The following is a 13,648-nucleotide window of genomic DNA, read 5'->3' on the forward strand; positions in this document are numbered from 1 at the left end:
TGCAGATTTTACAGCAGTAGCCAGTAGGCTACAGTAAATGTAATTGCAATATTTTCAATTCAACACAATTTAACACCCATGTTGGTCACACTAGCCTAACTGTTGAATTCACAGTGAAGAATGCCTTGTAGCTAGCTACTGTAGGCTACAAAATGCAGTTGCATGCTGCTGTTCATGTCCTGTTTCAGTGAATTTCAGAACAAGCATAGACCTTAAAACAGGAATAGGCCTAAGCACAAAACATTCATGTAAAAGTTGAGATGATGCTTTGTGAAAGGCATCCCCAAAAAACTTACAACACTCCCGCAGCCTAACAAATGAGAGTAGTTTACCAACCACAAACACATCGATCATAGACTGTATAGCTGTGAGTCAAAAGTACACACAATCCATATCTACAGCAAAATAAAAACACCAACAACACAGCAGTCACAATCTGTGGATCCGCCTTCTTTGGTACAGTGCGCTGGATTTGTCCAATCAGATCCAAGCACTTCCGCTCAAATCTGTTTTGCGCGTGCAACAGAAATTAACTCACTTCCTTTTGAACTTGTAGTCGGATGTCAGAGACAGCTATGATGCTTTAGCTCTAGCATTAGCCAACTAGTTTAACAACCTCCAGTCACCGGAGAAGCACTTTTGCTGCCTGCATCCCGCACCGGCACCTTTCCCGTCAGCATAAAGAGCAATTTGTGCATACCAAAATGCCGAACATTGTGCTTTTCAGCGGGAGCTCACACCATGATCTGTCACAGAAAGTGGCAGATCGCCTCGGCTTGGAACTGGGCAAAGTAACCACAAAGAAATTCAGCAACCAAGAAACATGGTGAGTTTATTTCCTTGACACAAAGGGACTAATATCATCTATGTTAGTTCTGTAGCTTCATCATTTCCCCTAACCTTTGTTCAACCGCGTGCAGCGAGCATGTGCGCTGCTTGCCAAACTCGTAACGTTAACTCCTGCTGCTAACCAGTGGTAGTTCACAGGCTCTTGTTTCAACAACATTGTGCTTTCCGTGTAGGTTGGGTGCTGTCATTTCACCGAAGTACGTTTGTCCGAGTCACCAAAATTGTAACAGCACCAATAGGCTATGCAATTTACCTTCAGTGTCCACTTCGCAATTTAATGGTCGCACGCGAAGCTCACGAGAATCATTAGTAGCTCTTGCCTGAGACGGCGCAGTCCACAAACGTGATGAAATTACATTAACTGTGCGCAACTGTGTCACACGAATGCGAAGTATTGCGCAATGCCAAGCTTTGGCTAACGAAAGCGTATGGAAAAACAGATCAGAACCAGTGAAATAACCCAATTAATTTACATTGACTTGTTGCATAAGACGCTACCAAAATAACAATGCAATTCCAAGTATTGCCCACTTTTTTCAAATCGTGTCATTGTATGTCTGTAATTTAATGCAGGACTCAGTTTTACTCAGTTACTGGCTGCGTATTTTCTTGTTGTTCTACTCAGATCAGATATGTAATGCACGCGCGGTATTAATAGATTGTCTGATATCGTTAATACGTGGCTCACATTGTCACATGATTCCATCCATGCCGTCGGTTCAGCCTGTACTGTCCTGCAGGATAGGTTCAGTCTGAAATGTACAGCACTGTCTGTGTATTTATTAACGGAGGGGACGTAGCGCAGGTGACCTACTTTCAAATGTTGTCTTTTGAAGTGTGACGCAATTGCAGCCACACCAGCAGCACTGTCAAAGTGGCCTCAAGGGACCCTTGCATGACACATTTCGGGGAGCCTCTCTTTTTATTAGGTTATATTTTTGGACTTTGCTGTCATAACCTGCCAGCAAAGTGTATGGTAAAGTCACAGTGCATTCGGCCCTCAAGGCAGTACTATGCGAAACACATGAAGTTATCCAATGACCGTGACCATGCAAACAGGTGTGTCAAGAATGACCTTGACAAGGCATTTATTTTGCAGCTGTGAGGCTCTCTCTTGTCTGGACACTGAATCTTAAAGGCCTATATTTTTTAAAATTTATATTAATGTAAAATATATTAATCTTGGCATTTAGTCAGCGTCAGTTAGTAACCTTAGTCAGTTAGTAACCTTTTTCTGCACTCCCCTTAGAATGTACCTGAAACTTGAACTTAAGGTGGCTCATGTACAAAACTGTACACATGCAAAATGGTTTGAAATGAGAAGCTACCTTTGCACTTAATTTCACATTAAATGTGATGTCCAGCGAAAATTAAAAAAAAAAACAGTCCCCTGGGTATGCCTGGGTTGATGCTGTTCTGAATGTTTTGGTGCCTGTAGTGAAGATCTTTGCAGATTTTCACATATATGCAAAGACTGAGTTGGAAATGCACGAAATAGTCCACTTCATAGTCCATGAGGCCCAAGGACGCTGGTAGCCTACGCTGTTTGCATTATCACCACATGTATTGTGTGCTCAGCCAGCACGAGAGCCAGCCTGTTCTAGTTCTGCAAAGAGCAGGGTTGGCTGCAGCTCCCATGCGTCTCGTGTCCTGCGTCTCACATGAACCGTTCGGTTTGGCCGGCTGGCCTCCTCCTCCTCCTCCTCCTCCTCTTCCTAATTTATTTGTGCCACTGGTGGGCCCCTCCGACTGCGTCCTCTGGAGGTCTCCTCCGCAGCTGCCTCTCCAATCACATGATCCTGATGTACACCAGATGGAGAGAGAGAGAGAAGAGATACACTGAGAAGAATGTTTCACGCTAGCGTTACATTTTTCTTTGCGTTCAGAAATGTTTTCGATTTTGTGTTCGCTCATGTACTTTGCCCACCATAGAGTTTGCATCGTTCTCTCTCTAACTGCAAACTTTGTTATCCAGTTCTTTTTTTCCTTAATTTCCTTGGTTTACTACGTGGTTTCTTTGATTTACTACTTGGTTTTACACAGTAAGTGTATGCAGTCCTAAATGAAAGCACCAAATTCACAGCAATTCAGTGTAGATAAAACATACAATGCGAATGCAATGATAATGCAAAGATATGAATGTATTCCTATGCGTCAGAGTACTTATCTTGTTTAATTTGTAGGTCAATCACTTTGATTTGCTGATGTTTACATAACTGCGTACTCAAACTGGACACGCTCTGGCCTTTGAACATACATACATAGTGTACCGGTACTTCTTTTCTACAGCTACTATGGATGAACCTGTGGATTTCTGAACATTTTAGCAGCTGTACACAAAATATTCCAAAGTAGAAAGTGGGCTTCCACTAGTGTTGCACCGATACCGATACCAGTATCGGCCGGGGCCCCGATACGGCACTAAAATGGTGGTATCGGTATCGGCGAGTACCAACACCATCGGTATCGGTGGGCACCAATACCTTACAGATGCTCATATGACACTTGAACGCAGCCTTGATCTTAGTTATTTTATATGAGAAGTATTTTAAAAGTATTAAAAGTACTACAGGATTCACTTTGGACAATATTAGTCAATGATGTTACATCCAAGTAGTAGCCTATGCAGCTCTTCATACATAAACTGTATATACATTTTAGTATGGGTATGGTATCGGTATCTGCCGATACTGCACAGTTGTTGGGTATCGGGTATCGGTATCGGGGCCAAAAAATGGTATCGGTGCAACACTAGCTTCCACTATTACCTACACATATAAGATGAACTGTCTGAACTAATTATGACTTGATGGCCCTATCCAAAGTATGGCTTGAGTAGTAAATGTGTTGTGATCTTAAACAGTAAATTTGAAGAGAATTCGATCCACTTTGTTCAGGCCCAAAAATAAAAGCTGAGCAGTACAAAGTTAACCTGACAGGCCAGACCATTCATTTTGAATTACTTCGTAATTCACAAATGGTCTGATTACAATTCTCTGGGGGTGGTTTAGTCGTCTTCCAAGGGGCCAGCCAATAAGCAAACGCACTTGGGCGCATAATTATGCGCTACGAACGTCAACTGTGAGTTGGTCATTGGCTTTTTATTGCCTTTACTTGACAGGATAGTGAAGTGGTGGTCAGAGAGTAAGTGGCCAGAGAGAGATGGGGAAGGGTCGGCAAAAGACCCGGGCCGGGAGTTGAAAACAGGTCGGCCGCATAGCAAACGAGTGTCCTACCATTTGCGCCACGGTAGGGCCGGTCACCACTCATTTCAAACCAAAGCTGAGCTTACTCCTCACACCCAAGCGCTCCAGGGCATCAAGGATCCAGACCAAAAATGGATTACGAAGTAATTAATGTGGTCTGGTTAAAACCTGGCTAGAACAAAGTGTTTTGTCTGCACTTCATCAGGTACGGTGGTATAGCCACTGTTTCCACAGGTGTAGAAATCAGTTACCACATGAATTGTCTGGCTCTTCATCAGACTTGCTCTGTACCAGTCCTCATTCTCAATGGTACATAGATCAGGTACAGAAGGATCACAGGATTCACTGTTGTGGACTAAAAAGGGGGAGGTGTACTGAGTATATCCACTGCATCCACAACAGTAAAGCATTTTTTTTTTTTTACTGTTGTGTTGGAGCGTGGAGATTGATGAGAGCGTGCAGGGGGAGGATGGGTTCAAAGGATTGAACTATTGATATGATGGTCCATCCAAATAATGTATTTGGCAGTAATACATGTTTTATGCTGCTGTGGTGCGCAGCATGGAAATTGGTGACAGCATGTGGACACAGAGGACACGCCAATCATTAAACCAAGTTTAATATTATGCAAATGAGGAGCGAATTGGCCTGTGGCGGCCCAATCAAATCAGCAACATAACTATTCCATTCCATTTGATTCGCAGCGACGACCTGATGACTGTTGAGCTGTCAATGAATTTTGCCTCTCTTCGTCTCGCTCGCTTCGCCTTCTATGTGTCCCTACCGTAAATGTGCACATGTTTATGTGTTTTAAGCTGTTGTCTTGTTTTAGCGTGGCGATTTGGGAGTACATATTTAACCTTGTTTACCATGTTGTTGTGTTGTTTAGTGTGGAGATTGGTGAGAGCGTGCGCGGGGAGGACGTGTACATCGTACAGAGCGGCTGTGGCGAGATAAACGACAACCTAATGGAGCTGCTGATCATGATCAACGCCTGCAAGATCGCCTCCTCGTCACGCGTCACCGCTGTCATCCCCTGCTTCCCCTACGCCAGACAGGACAAGAAGGATAAGGTACATCAGGCCCTGGGTCAATGATGGTTTTTTTGCTCAGACATCAGGTGGTACAACCACAGCTAATGCCCATACATTTGTTAGTAATTGGTGAATTGTTCTGCAATGAATATGCTTCTTAGATAATGCACTAAAAAACAAAAAATCTTTAAAGGGACACTGTGCAGGAAAGGGTCAAAAAAGGTACTGCAACTATACTGCTCATTGTAACTGGGCTGCCTATTGCCAAATTTTATCTTTTCATGATAGTTTACTAAGTAATAAACTAATATTTTCTTGTATGGCCCAAGTGCAGTCGGTTTTACAGCTAAAAATGGCTATTTCTGGAAATTCAAAATGGCGGACCATGGAGAAGATCCCCCTTTTCATGTATGAAAAGTGCATTTTTTCCAGTCATAATGCACACTTTGAATTTGATAGTGGTGGTAAGTATTCATGAAAAAGGTAACATCAGTGAATGGGTAGCATTGATTCTGGAAGTAAACAACTACAAATCCTGCACAGTGTCCCTTTAATTCACTCAGTAGTGAGTGACATTAGCTGTAGTTGCACCACCCTGATGTGTGCTACTACTAAAACGCCATTGACACATTGACAAATAGCGGCCCATTGGGGGGGTGCACATCAGGCAACAGTGCAGTTACTGGACCAAACATTTTGTACTGAAAAGAATAATAACGTTGGCCAACACATTTAGTCTTGGTGTTTCACGCAGATTTTTTTTTTTGTCAGGGTGGGTGGGAGATCCGCCAGTATTGGAGACATGTGACTTTCATCATTAGAAAAATACAGCTTAATGTAAACTATGCAGCTTAATATGAAACATGGAATATGAAGCTCCCAAAAACGAATTTGTATCTAGTTTGTGGACTTCACATTTGTGGTATTATTTGTTCAAATATGTCTGACAGTCCTATTGGTCCATATTGTGGTTACCCTGTCATCTGTCAAGCTAGTATTGGGTGTTTGGAAATTAAGAATGTTGCATCATCATTCCTAAACAGAGATGTCAAAGGGTCATTGGATGCTGACCTGCCATTGATGTGGCACACACACGAAGACAGTTTCTTTTTGCTCTTGGTCCCTCTCTCCCTCCCTCTCTCCAGCTCTGTCACTTTCTTTTCCACTACTACTCTGGCCATTGTACGATACTGAGCAGAGTACCAATGTTGTGTGTAAAATGAGAAAATGTGTAAAATTGAGCTATATTGACCTCTTTTTACTTCATTTAGCAAACATGCATGCCTACTCATTCATTCAATTATGTAAATGGTTTCTTATGTAAACACTGTGGATTGAGCTGGGGGGAAATGGTTTAAACTATGTAAACAGAGGGGGGAGATACAGACACCTGCTGATATAGGCTAGCTGTCCTGGGATAGTAGTTGCTCCTCAATTGCTCAACTGCCCCTGTTTCGCCATCCCATTGTAGTTCAAGGATGAGTTCATATCCCAGTTCCCATGAGTTCTGTTTCCCACAGAAACCTTCCAGCAGCCTGTACTATGAACGGAGTTCAACCTACTCAGAAGTAACGCAGGGTTAATGTGGTTTAGATGCATGAAATAGTGTAACTATTAGCCAAGATTATTTCAGATGCATTCACGCATTCATGTGCAGCCACTTTACGTCTCTAACTGAAATCCTGGTGGTGTGCTCGTGCATACTGCACAGTTTAGTTATCTTGTTATCCGCTCAATCGGCGTGCACTGTTGAATATTAACCTTACACATCATATTAATCTTAATCATTGTTCATACCTCATTACCACAGCAAGAAAAGAAAGCATTTCTAGAAGTTTGTGTGCATACTGTAGGTTCCCATCTTGGTTTGCCATGTTGCCTCCTCCACTATCTTTGTACGTCTGCGTATTTCCAGTCTTGCACAAGGTCTCATCCTCCACCATCTGTGCATGTCTTTAATCTCTTAATTTATACAGTTGTGTTTCCTTTTTTTAAATGTGATATAATGTATTTTTTCTCTATCTGTATTGGCCATGATATAGCCATAGCTGCTGAAATGGCAATAAATGTAACCAATCAATCAATCGTCTGTGCATGTCTGTTTGTACATTTCCAGTCTCGTGCTCCCATCTCGGCTAAGCTGGTGGCCAACATGCTGTCTGTGGCTGGAGCCGACCACATTATCACCATGGACCTCCACGCGTCACAGATACAGGTCAGCAGCCATTTCTCAGAGCGAGATGCTAAGGGATTGTCAGGGCCACATTGAAAGTGCTTAAAATTGGCCCTGCCATGGCCTAATGGTAGGGCACTGGGTTACTACGTCGGCGACCCGGGTTCTATTCTGGCCCAGGTCATTTGCCAATCCTTCTCTCCCAACTTATTTCCTGTCACAAAATAAAGGCAAAATAGCCTGATAGGTCCCCGATCTCGTTACAATTTGAAATGTTCTAGATTTTGTGCTTGCGGACAGACTAGTTAAGAAGTGAAAGTTAGTCCAGCGTCACAATTAGTATGGGTTAGTGCCTGGGTGATTAATGGGCCTTCATGGGGCTTTTCTGCAGACACTCATAGAGGCTCATATTAAGGAAAAAATAACTAAAAAGTAAATAAATGTCATGTTGCTCTGAAATCAACATGGGAGTGTTTTGTTTGTGTCTGGGCATATACATATCACATAAAACGTTTGCTGTAAATGGTATAATATTATCTAGCCAATAAACTGTAAAGGGATGACAATAGGTTTCCCCTCTTCTTGTTTTCCTGTGAAATGTAGGGCTTCTTTGACATCGCTGTGGATAACCTGTATGCTGAGCCCGCTGTGCTGCAGTGGGTCCGGGAGAACATTCCGGAATGGAAGAACTGCATCATCGTCTCACCAGATGCTGGAGGAGCAAAGAGGTGAGTTTTTTTGGGAGCATCCTTTTTTTTCCCCTGGGATCGTTATTAGGATTTTTATATTGCTGTACGTTGGATGGCTGGTGCGTGATTGTAACTAAACCTGGGATCGCGGTGAAGTTAATATCATTGTAAAGTTTTGACTCCCCGCTACAATCTAGACTCTAGTGTCTTTGTATGCATTTTTGCAGGGCCACTATTTGAAAGTGCTGGTTAAAATATTGTAGATTGTTTAAATCTGGCACCACAGCCAAGTTCAAAGTGATGTAAAGCTGGGTCTACCCTTTGGAAGCAAGAATCAAAATATACTGCTGTCTGTAAATAAATTTCAGAAGCCACTATGCTTCTTGGTCTAATTAGAATTTCGATTTTCACATGCTTGTAGTACTTGAGGACCAATTAAATATTCACTCTTAGGGCTGTAACGATACTCTCAACTCACAATTCGGTTCGTATCACAATTTATGACCTACGGTTCAATACACCCCACGATTTCACATAGCCAACATTATAAAATCAAATTATGAATAAAAACTGTGATGGTTTATAGGTAGAATAGGTTATAAGTGGCTACTAATCATTTTTAAAAGTTTAAATAAAATAGTGATCATGATTTGAAGCTTGGAAGCACTATCACTTCATATCATGTGGTTTGTTTTCTGGACTGCTGGGCAGCACAACTTTGAAAGGGCGTATCACGATACAGTATCGTAACTCTGTGTATCGCGATTTCTCGGTTTGATACAATATCATTACAGCCCTATTCGCTCTAAAATATTTTTTTTTTCCTCAAGTTGGAGGTTCACACTGAGTTGTTGCCCTTCCCAAGGTCTCTTTGAGACTGCTAGTGTTGAGCTAAACTCTCTTGTGTGCACTTGGACAGTAATGTAGCAAAGGCATGTGCAGATAACGGGCCACCTTGAACACAGCTGAAACAGACTCTCAGATTAGCCTGTGAATGGCTCTGTTGTTTAAAATCTCAGCACTGTATCAAATGGCAGTCTGAGGAGCTGTGCTTTGCTGCCATCTCTCCCCATTTAGATTAGGCTTCCTTATCTTCCTCCAAGGGAGACAACAAGTTTTCCCTGTCCTTTCTTTGCCCCCATACGGTTTGGGAGTTGCTTCCCTTGTTCCATGTCAACTCCACAGTTGCTAGCCCGTTAGCAACTTAATGCATTAATGGACCAAAAGTGGCAAATGTGTTTAAAATGGTCAAAGAACCCAGCTGATCTGATCAGATCAAATGTTGCCACCAAACTGTGTTGTAGCTCATTACCATAAACTTAACTGAAGTTTAACTTCTCTTTTTTTGAAGTATTGTTTGTGCTTTTATTTGGCAAAATGGTGAAGATGGAGACGGGAAATGAGTCGGAGAGAGGTTGATGGGGTAGGGTTGGGAAATAATGGCATGTAGCCTGTAAGTGCCATGTACTGAATTGTCACGCTCTGCCACAGCACCTCTGTCTTGCTGCTCTTCTGATGTTTTTGATGCCCAGGACGTTAGACCCAGAGGTTTTCTCTTCTCCTGTCTGGTCTTAACTTGTTTTATCTGTTATGCTCCTCTTCTCTCCACTTCTCAACAACCTCTCCTCCCTCTGTCCATCCTCTGTCCCTCTCCTCTCCTCTCCTCTCCTCTCCTCTCCTCTCCTCTCCTCTCCTCTCCAGAGTGACCTCCATAGCAGACCGATTGAATGTGGAGTTTGCGCTCATCCACAAGGAGCGCAAGAAGGCTAACGAGGTGGACCGCATGGTGTTGGTGGGGGACGTGAAAGACCGCGTTGCTATCCTGGTGGACGACATGGCCGACACCTGCGGAACCATCTGCCACGCCGCTGACAAGTGAGTATTGGCCCACCTACGGGGGGGGGGGGGACTAGTTAGTTGTCCCGGGCTCAGGGAGAAGGGGGTGCACAGACATAGGACCCCATTGCAATTGTATGCATTGGGATGGGGTCTCTTTCAGATGATTTTGAGGAAGCTTCAGAGGATGCTGGATGGTAACAAGCCATCAACCTAAGCTCAGCACCTTGAATTCTTACACCAGGCCTGGAATACAGTCATCCAAGAACAATGTGAAGGACTAATGGACGCATACCAAAATTCATGAAAGCTGTGACTACAAATCGGGCGTATTCCACCAAATATTGATTTCTGAACTCTTCAAGTCAATACATTAGTATGATGTACACCAGCTTGTTTTCTTTGCCTTTTTTGAGATTTGGAAACATTGCATCTTATCTGTTATTTTGACCATTTGAGATTTTCTGCAAATAAATGATCTAAATGACAATATTTTCTTTTGAAATTCGGAGGAATGTTGTCGGTAGTTTACAGAATGAAATAGCAATGTTTGTTTTACTCACACATACCTATCCATAGCAAACTCAAAAAACCCTGTAAATTTCGAAGTGGTCTCTCACTTCTTGCCAGAGCTGTATCAAGACTGCTTTAAGTTTGAAGTCTTAATACTACTGATAAAATCCTGGCTTTTCTATTCAGCTTTAAAATCTGTGCACTTTGCTGAAATTGTTTCAAATTTAGGTTGCCATTTGTGAGTGTGTTAGGTTTGTGTGCATAAGTTGTGTGTGTGTGTGAGCGAGAGATGCAAGCTATCCATACACAGTGCACAGGTCCACTTAAGGACATTGTTAGGGGTCAGTGCTTTCACTGTCACTTGATCCTTCCCAGTCTATTGGCAGAGTGCAAGAGCACTGGCCGGGTGTCGAGTGTTTTTGTAAACATTCACCCCAACAGTGGCTCAGGTATTATCCATCACACGCGCAAGCCATAGGAAATATCTTGCATCCCAAAATAGACTTTTGTAACAGAGTATCTATCACAGTTTGAAACCGTTTTCTCCCAAGGCACTGTGCAAATATCTCCTGCCCAAGAATAGACCTTTTATAACAGAATATCCATCACAGTTTGGCCCTCAAGGGACTAATGAGAAATGTGCGGTAGACACACACCGCTACGCACTTGTACTTTTACACTTGGTCCATTGTTTTTATTGGTCTGGAAGCACTACACAAACGGAATGGCAAAATCTGCACATTTATGCAAGGAGGCACCCAGAACGTTATTCATTGTTTTCTTGCTCGTTTCGCTCTAACGATGCAGAGTTGTGTGGTGTCCTTTTGACGTCACCATTTTGTTTGGTTTGGATTGCAGAATTTTTTTTTTAGTCTTGTGACCCAGTACAGCAGGGGTATTCAATTAAATGTCAACGAGGGCCAGTTTTTCAACTTCCTCCCAGTAAAGGGGCCGATTTTTCTGTGTGTATCAAGGTTGGCGATTGTCAATGACAAAAATACCATACACTTCATTGATGTGGGGGGGGTCTGGGGGTCCTCCCCCAGAAAGTTTTGCATTTCTTAGATGTAATTTCCTGCATTTTAAGGTCCCATGTCCCGTTTCAGAACCCCTACTTTTATCTCTAAATTCTGAAAAACAATTCAGTATTTCAAGGGGCTTGTGGGGTTCCAGAGCCTTGCTGTCCAAGGGCCGCCATTTGAATAGCCCTGCAGTACAGCATGTCAAGTACACTGCTATGTAACATTAGGTCAATATTTCAACTGTACACGCGAAACTGCTGAGGGAGAATCCAATATACTGTGTTACTCTCTGAGTATTAGGCCTACGGATTGTCATTTAGTCTACTGATGCAACAGATATCCAAATGATCATTTCTGCCATGGTGTTAGATCACTGACTTTTAAGTAAATGTATAAGCAGATTTCATAGTGTCCCAACGAACAACTTGTGTGTTGTTTCACACACCACAGCTGGCAGGTGCATTGAAGATGGCCCATAGTTTTCTAACAGAAATGACTATTAAACTGCCGCACACTGACCATTTCGCTTTAACTTTATTCACAATGTTTTGATCTTAGACCTTTTATCAGGTACATTTTTCATAGTGTCCCAATGACCAGCCGGTGCAATACAGCACCATTCTACTGTATGTACAGCATCCTAGTTGTGTTTCTACCATACAATGACAATTTCCTGATGGTAATGGATGTATATCTATGTTTCTGCTATACAGGTTGATCTCTGCGGGTGCGATAAAGGTGTACGCCATCCTGACACACGGCATCTTCTCTGGGCCGGCCATCTCGCGCATCAACAACGCTCCCTTCGAGGCAGTGGTGGTCACCAACACCATCCCCCAAGAGGAGAAGATGAAGTCGTGCCCCAAAATACAGGTACTCGCACAATCACACACTCACACACACACACACACACTGGAAAAGATCAAGAAATGTCTACATTTGGCAATGGGGTCATTGGTGTATTTGGAACAGACGTCAAAGCTAATGTGATGCACAGCTAAAGTTGGTACATTCAATATTTGTACACGTGTCATTTAGTTGGAATGAGTTGTGTTTCATTTAGTTGGAATGATTTTTAAAGGCCATACAGTGGTGGCACCACCTGACTTCTCCAATTGTGCTCTTATGCAGCAGTTAAATTAAGGATCAGTTTACATTCAGCACATCTACCTCTGCCTCCATCAATGTCTGTGATATGCATGCCCACTAGGACACAATAAAGAGCAAATAAGCATCATTTCTGTTGAGAAGGACAGTCAACTGGAGGTAAACGCTGATCAAACCATAGTCACTCACCATGCATGATTCCCCATTAGCATGACTCAATTTAGTCCTCCGGCAGACGCATGTGACCCAGACCCACTAATGGGACTGGTGTGACACTGATGTGTGTTGCTTTAAAATCTCCCATCATCCCCCCCACCTCTCTCTCTCTCTCTCTCTCTCTCTCTCTCTCTCTCTCTCTCTCTCTCTCTCTCTCTCTCGTGAAATTCGTTTTGCTTTCCTGTGCAAGACTCATTTCAGAATTCGGCGGTGTGACTATGAAAAAAGTTAAGTTTCCTTTGTGTGTCTAGTAAATGTGAACCTGATGAAGATAAAGCTGACTCTCTCTCTCTCTCTCTCTCTCTCTCTCTCTCTCTCTCTCTCTCTCTCTCTGTCCCCCCCTCTTTAGGTCATTGACATCTCCATGATCCTGGCTGAGGCCATCAGGCGGACCCACAATGGGGAGTCGGTCTCCTACCTCTTCAGTCACGTGCCCCTGTGAAAACCACATGCTCTTGCTCCTGTTAAAAACGCACACACAGGCTATTTGCACCTCTCCATCTCCCCCACTGCCAATCCTCTGGACACAGACACAGACACAGACACAGACACAGACACAGACACACAGACACACAGACACACAGACACACAGACACACAGACAGACAGACAGACAGACAGACAGACAGACAGACAGACAGACAGACACACACACAGACAGACAGACACACACACAGACAGACAGACACACACACAGACAGACAGACAGACAGACAGACAGACAGACAGACAGACAGACAGACAGACAGACAGACAGACACACACACACACAGACACAGACACACACAGACACAGACACACACAGACACAGACACACACAGACACAGACACACACAGACACAGACACACACACACACAGACACACACACACACAGACACACACACACACACACACACACACACACACAGACACACAGACACACACACAGACACACACACACACAGACACACACACACACACACACACACAGACACACACACACACAGACACACACACACACACA

At 43.2% G+C, this 13,648-nt stretch overlaps 1 protein-coding gene across 1 annotated transcript; it reads left to right on the forward strand.

The window, feature by feature from the left end:
- Positions 1 to 524: 524 nt before the first annotated feature.
- Positions 525 to 13,239, forward strand: LOC134463993 (ribose-phosphate pyrophosphokinase 2). The gene is made up of 7 exons (XM_063217419.1): positions 525 to 826; positions 4,945 to 5,128; positions 7,206 to 7,304; positions 7,866 to 7,990; positions 9,653 to 9,826; positions 12,036 to 12,195; positions 12,995 to 13,239. The coding sequence occupies exons 1-7, from the start codon at positions 705 to 707 to the stop codon at positions 13,085 to 13,087; spliced, it is 957 nt and encodes a 318-aa protein (XP_063073489.1). The 5' UTR covers positions 525 to 704; the 3' UTR covers positions 13,088 to 13,239.
- Positions 13,240 to 13,648: the final 409 nt, after the last annotated feature.

Source organism: Engraulis encrasicolus, chromosome 15, assembly GCF_034702125.1.
Source record: "Engraulis encrasicolus isolate BLACKSEA-1 chromosome 15, IST_EnEncr_1.0, whole genome shotgun sequence".
NCBI classification, from domain to species: domain Eukaryota; kingdom Metazoa; phylum Chordata; class Actinopteri; order Clupeiformes; family Engraulidae; genus Engraulis; species Engraulis encrasicolus.

Excerpts from the sequence above, each read along its gene's own strand:
- LOC134463993 (XM_063217419.1), top strand. The coding sequence starts at position 705 with ATGCCGAACATTGTGCTTTTCAGCGGGAGCTCACACCATGATCTGTCA. Across the intron at positions 7,305-7,865 it reads TCCACGCGTCACAGATACAG|GGCTTCTTTGACATCGCTGT; the intron begins GTCAGCAGCCAT and ends TGTGAAATGTAG. Across the intron at positions 9,827-12,035 it reads ATCTGCCACGCCGCTGACAA|GTTGATCTCTGCGGGTGCGA; the intron begins GTGAGTATTGGC and ends TCTGCTATACAG.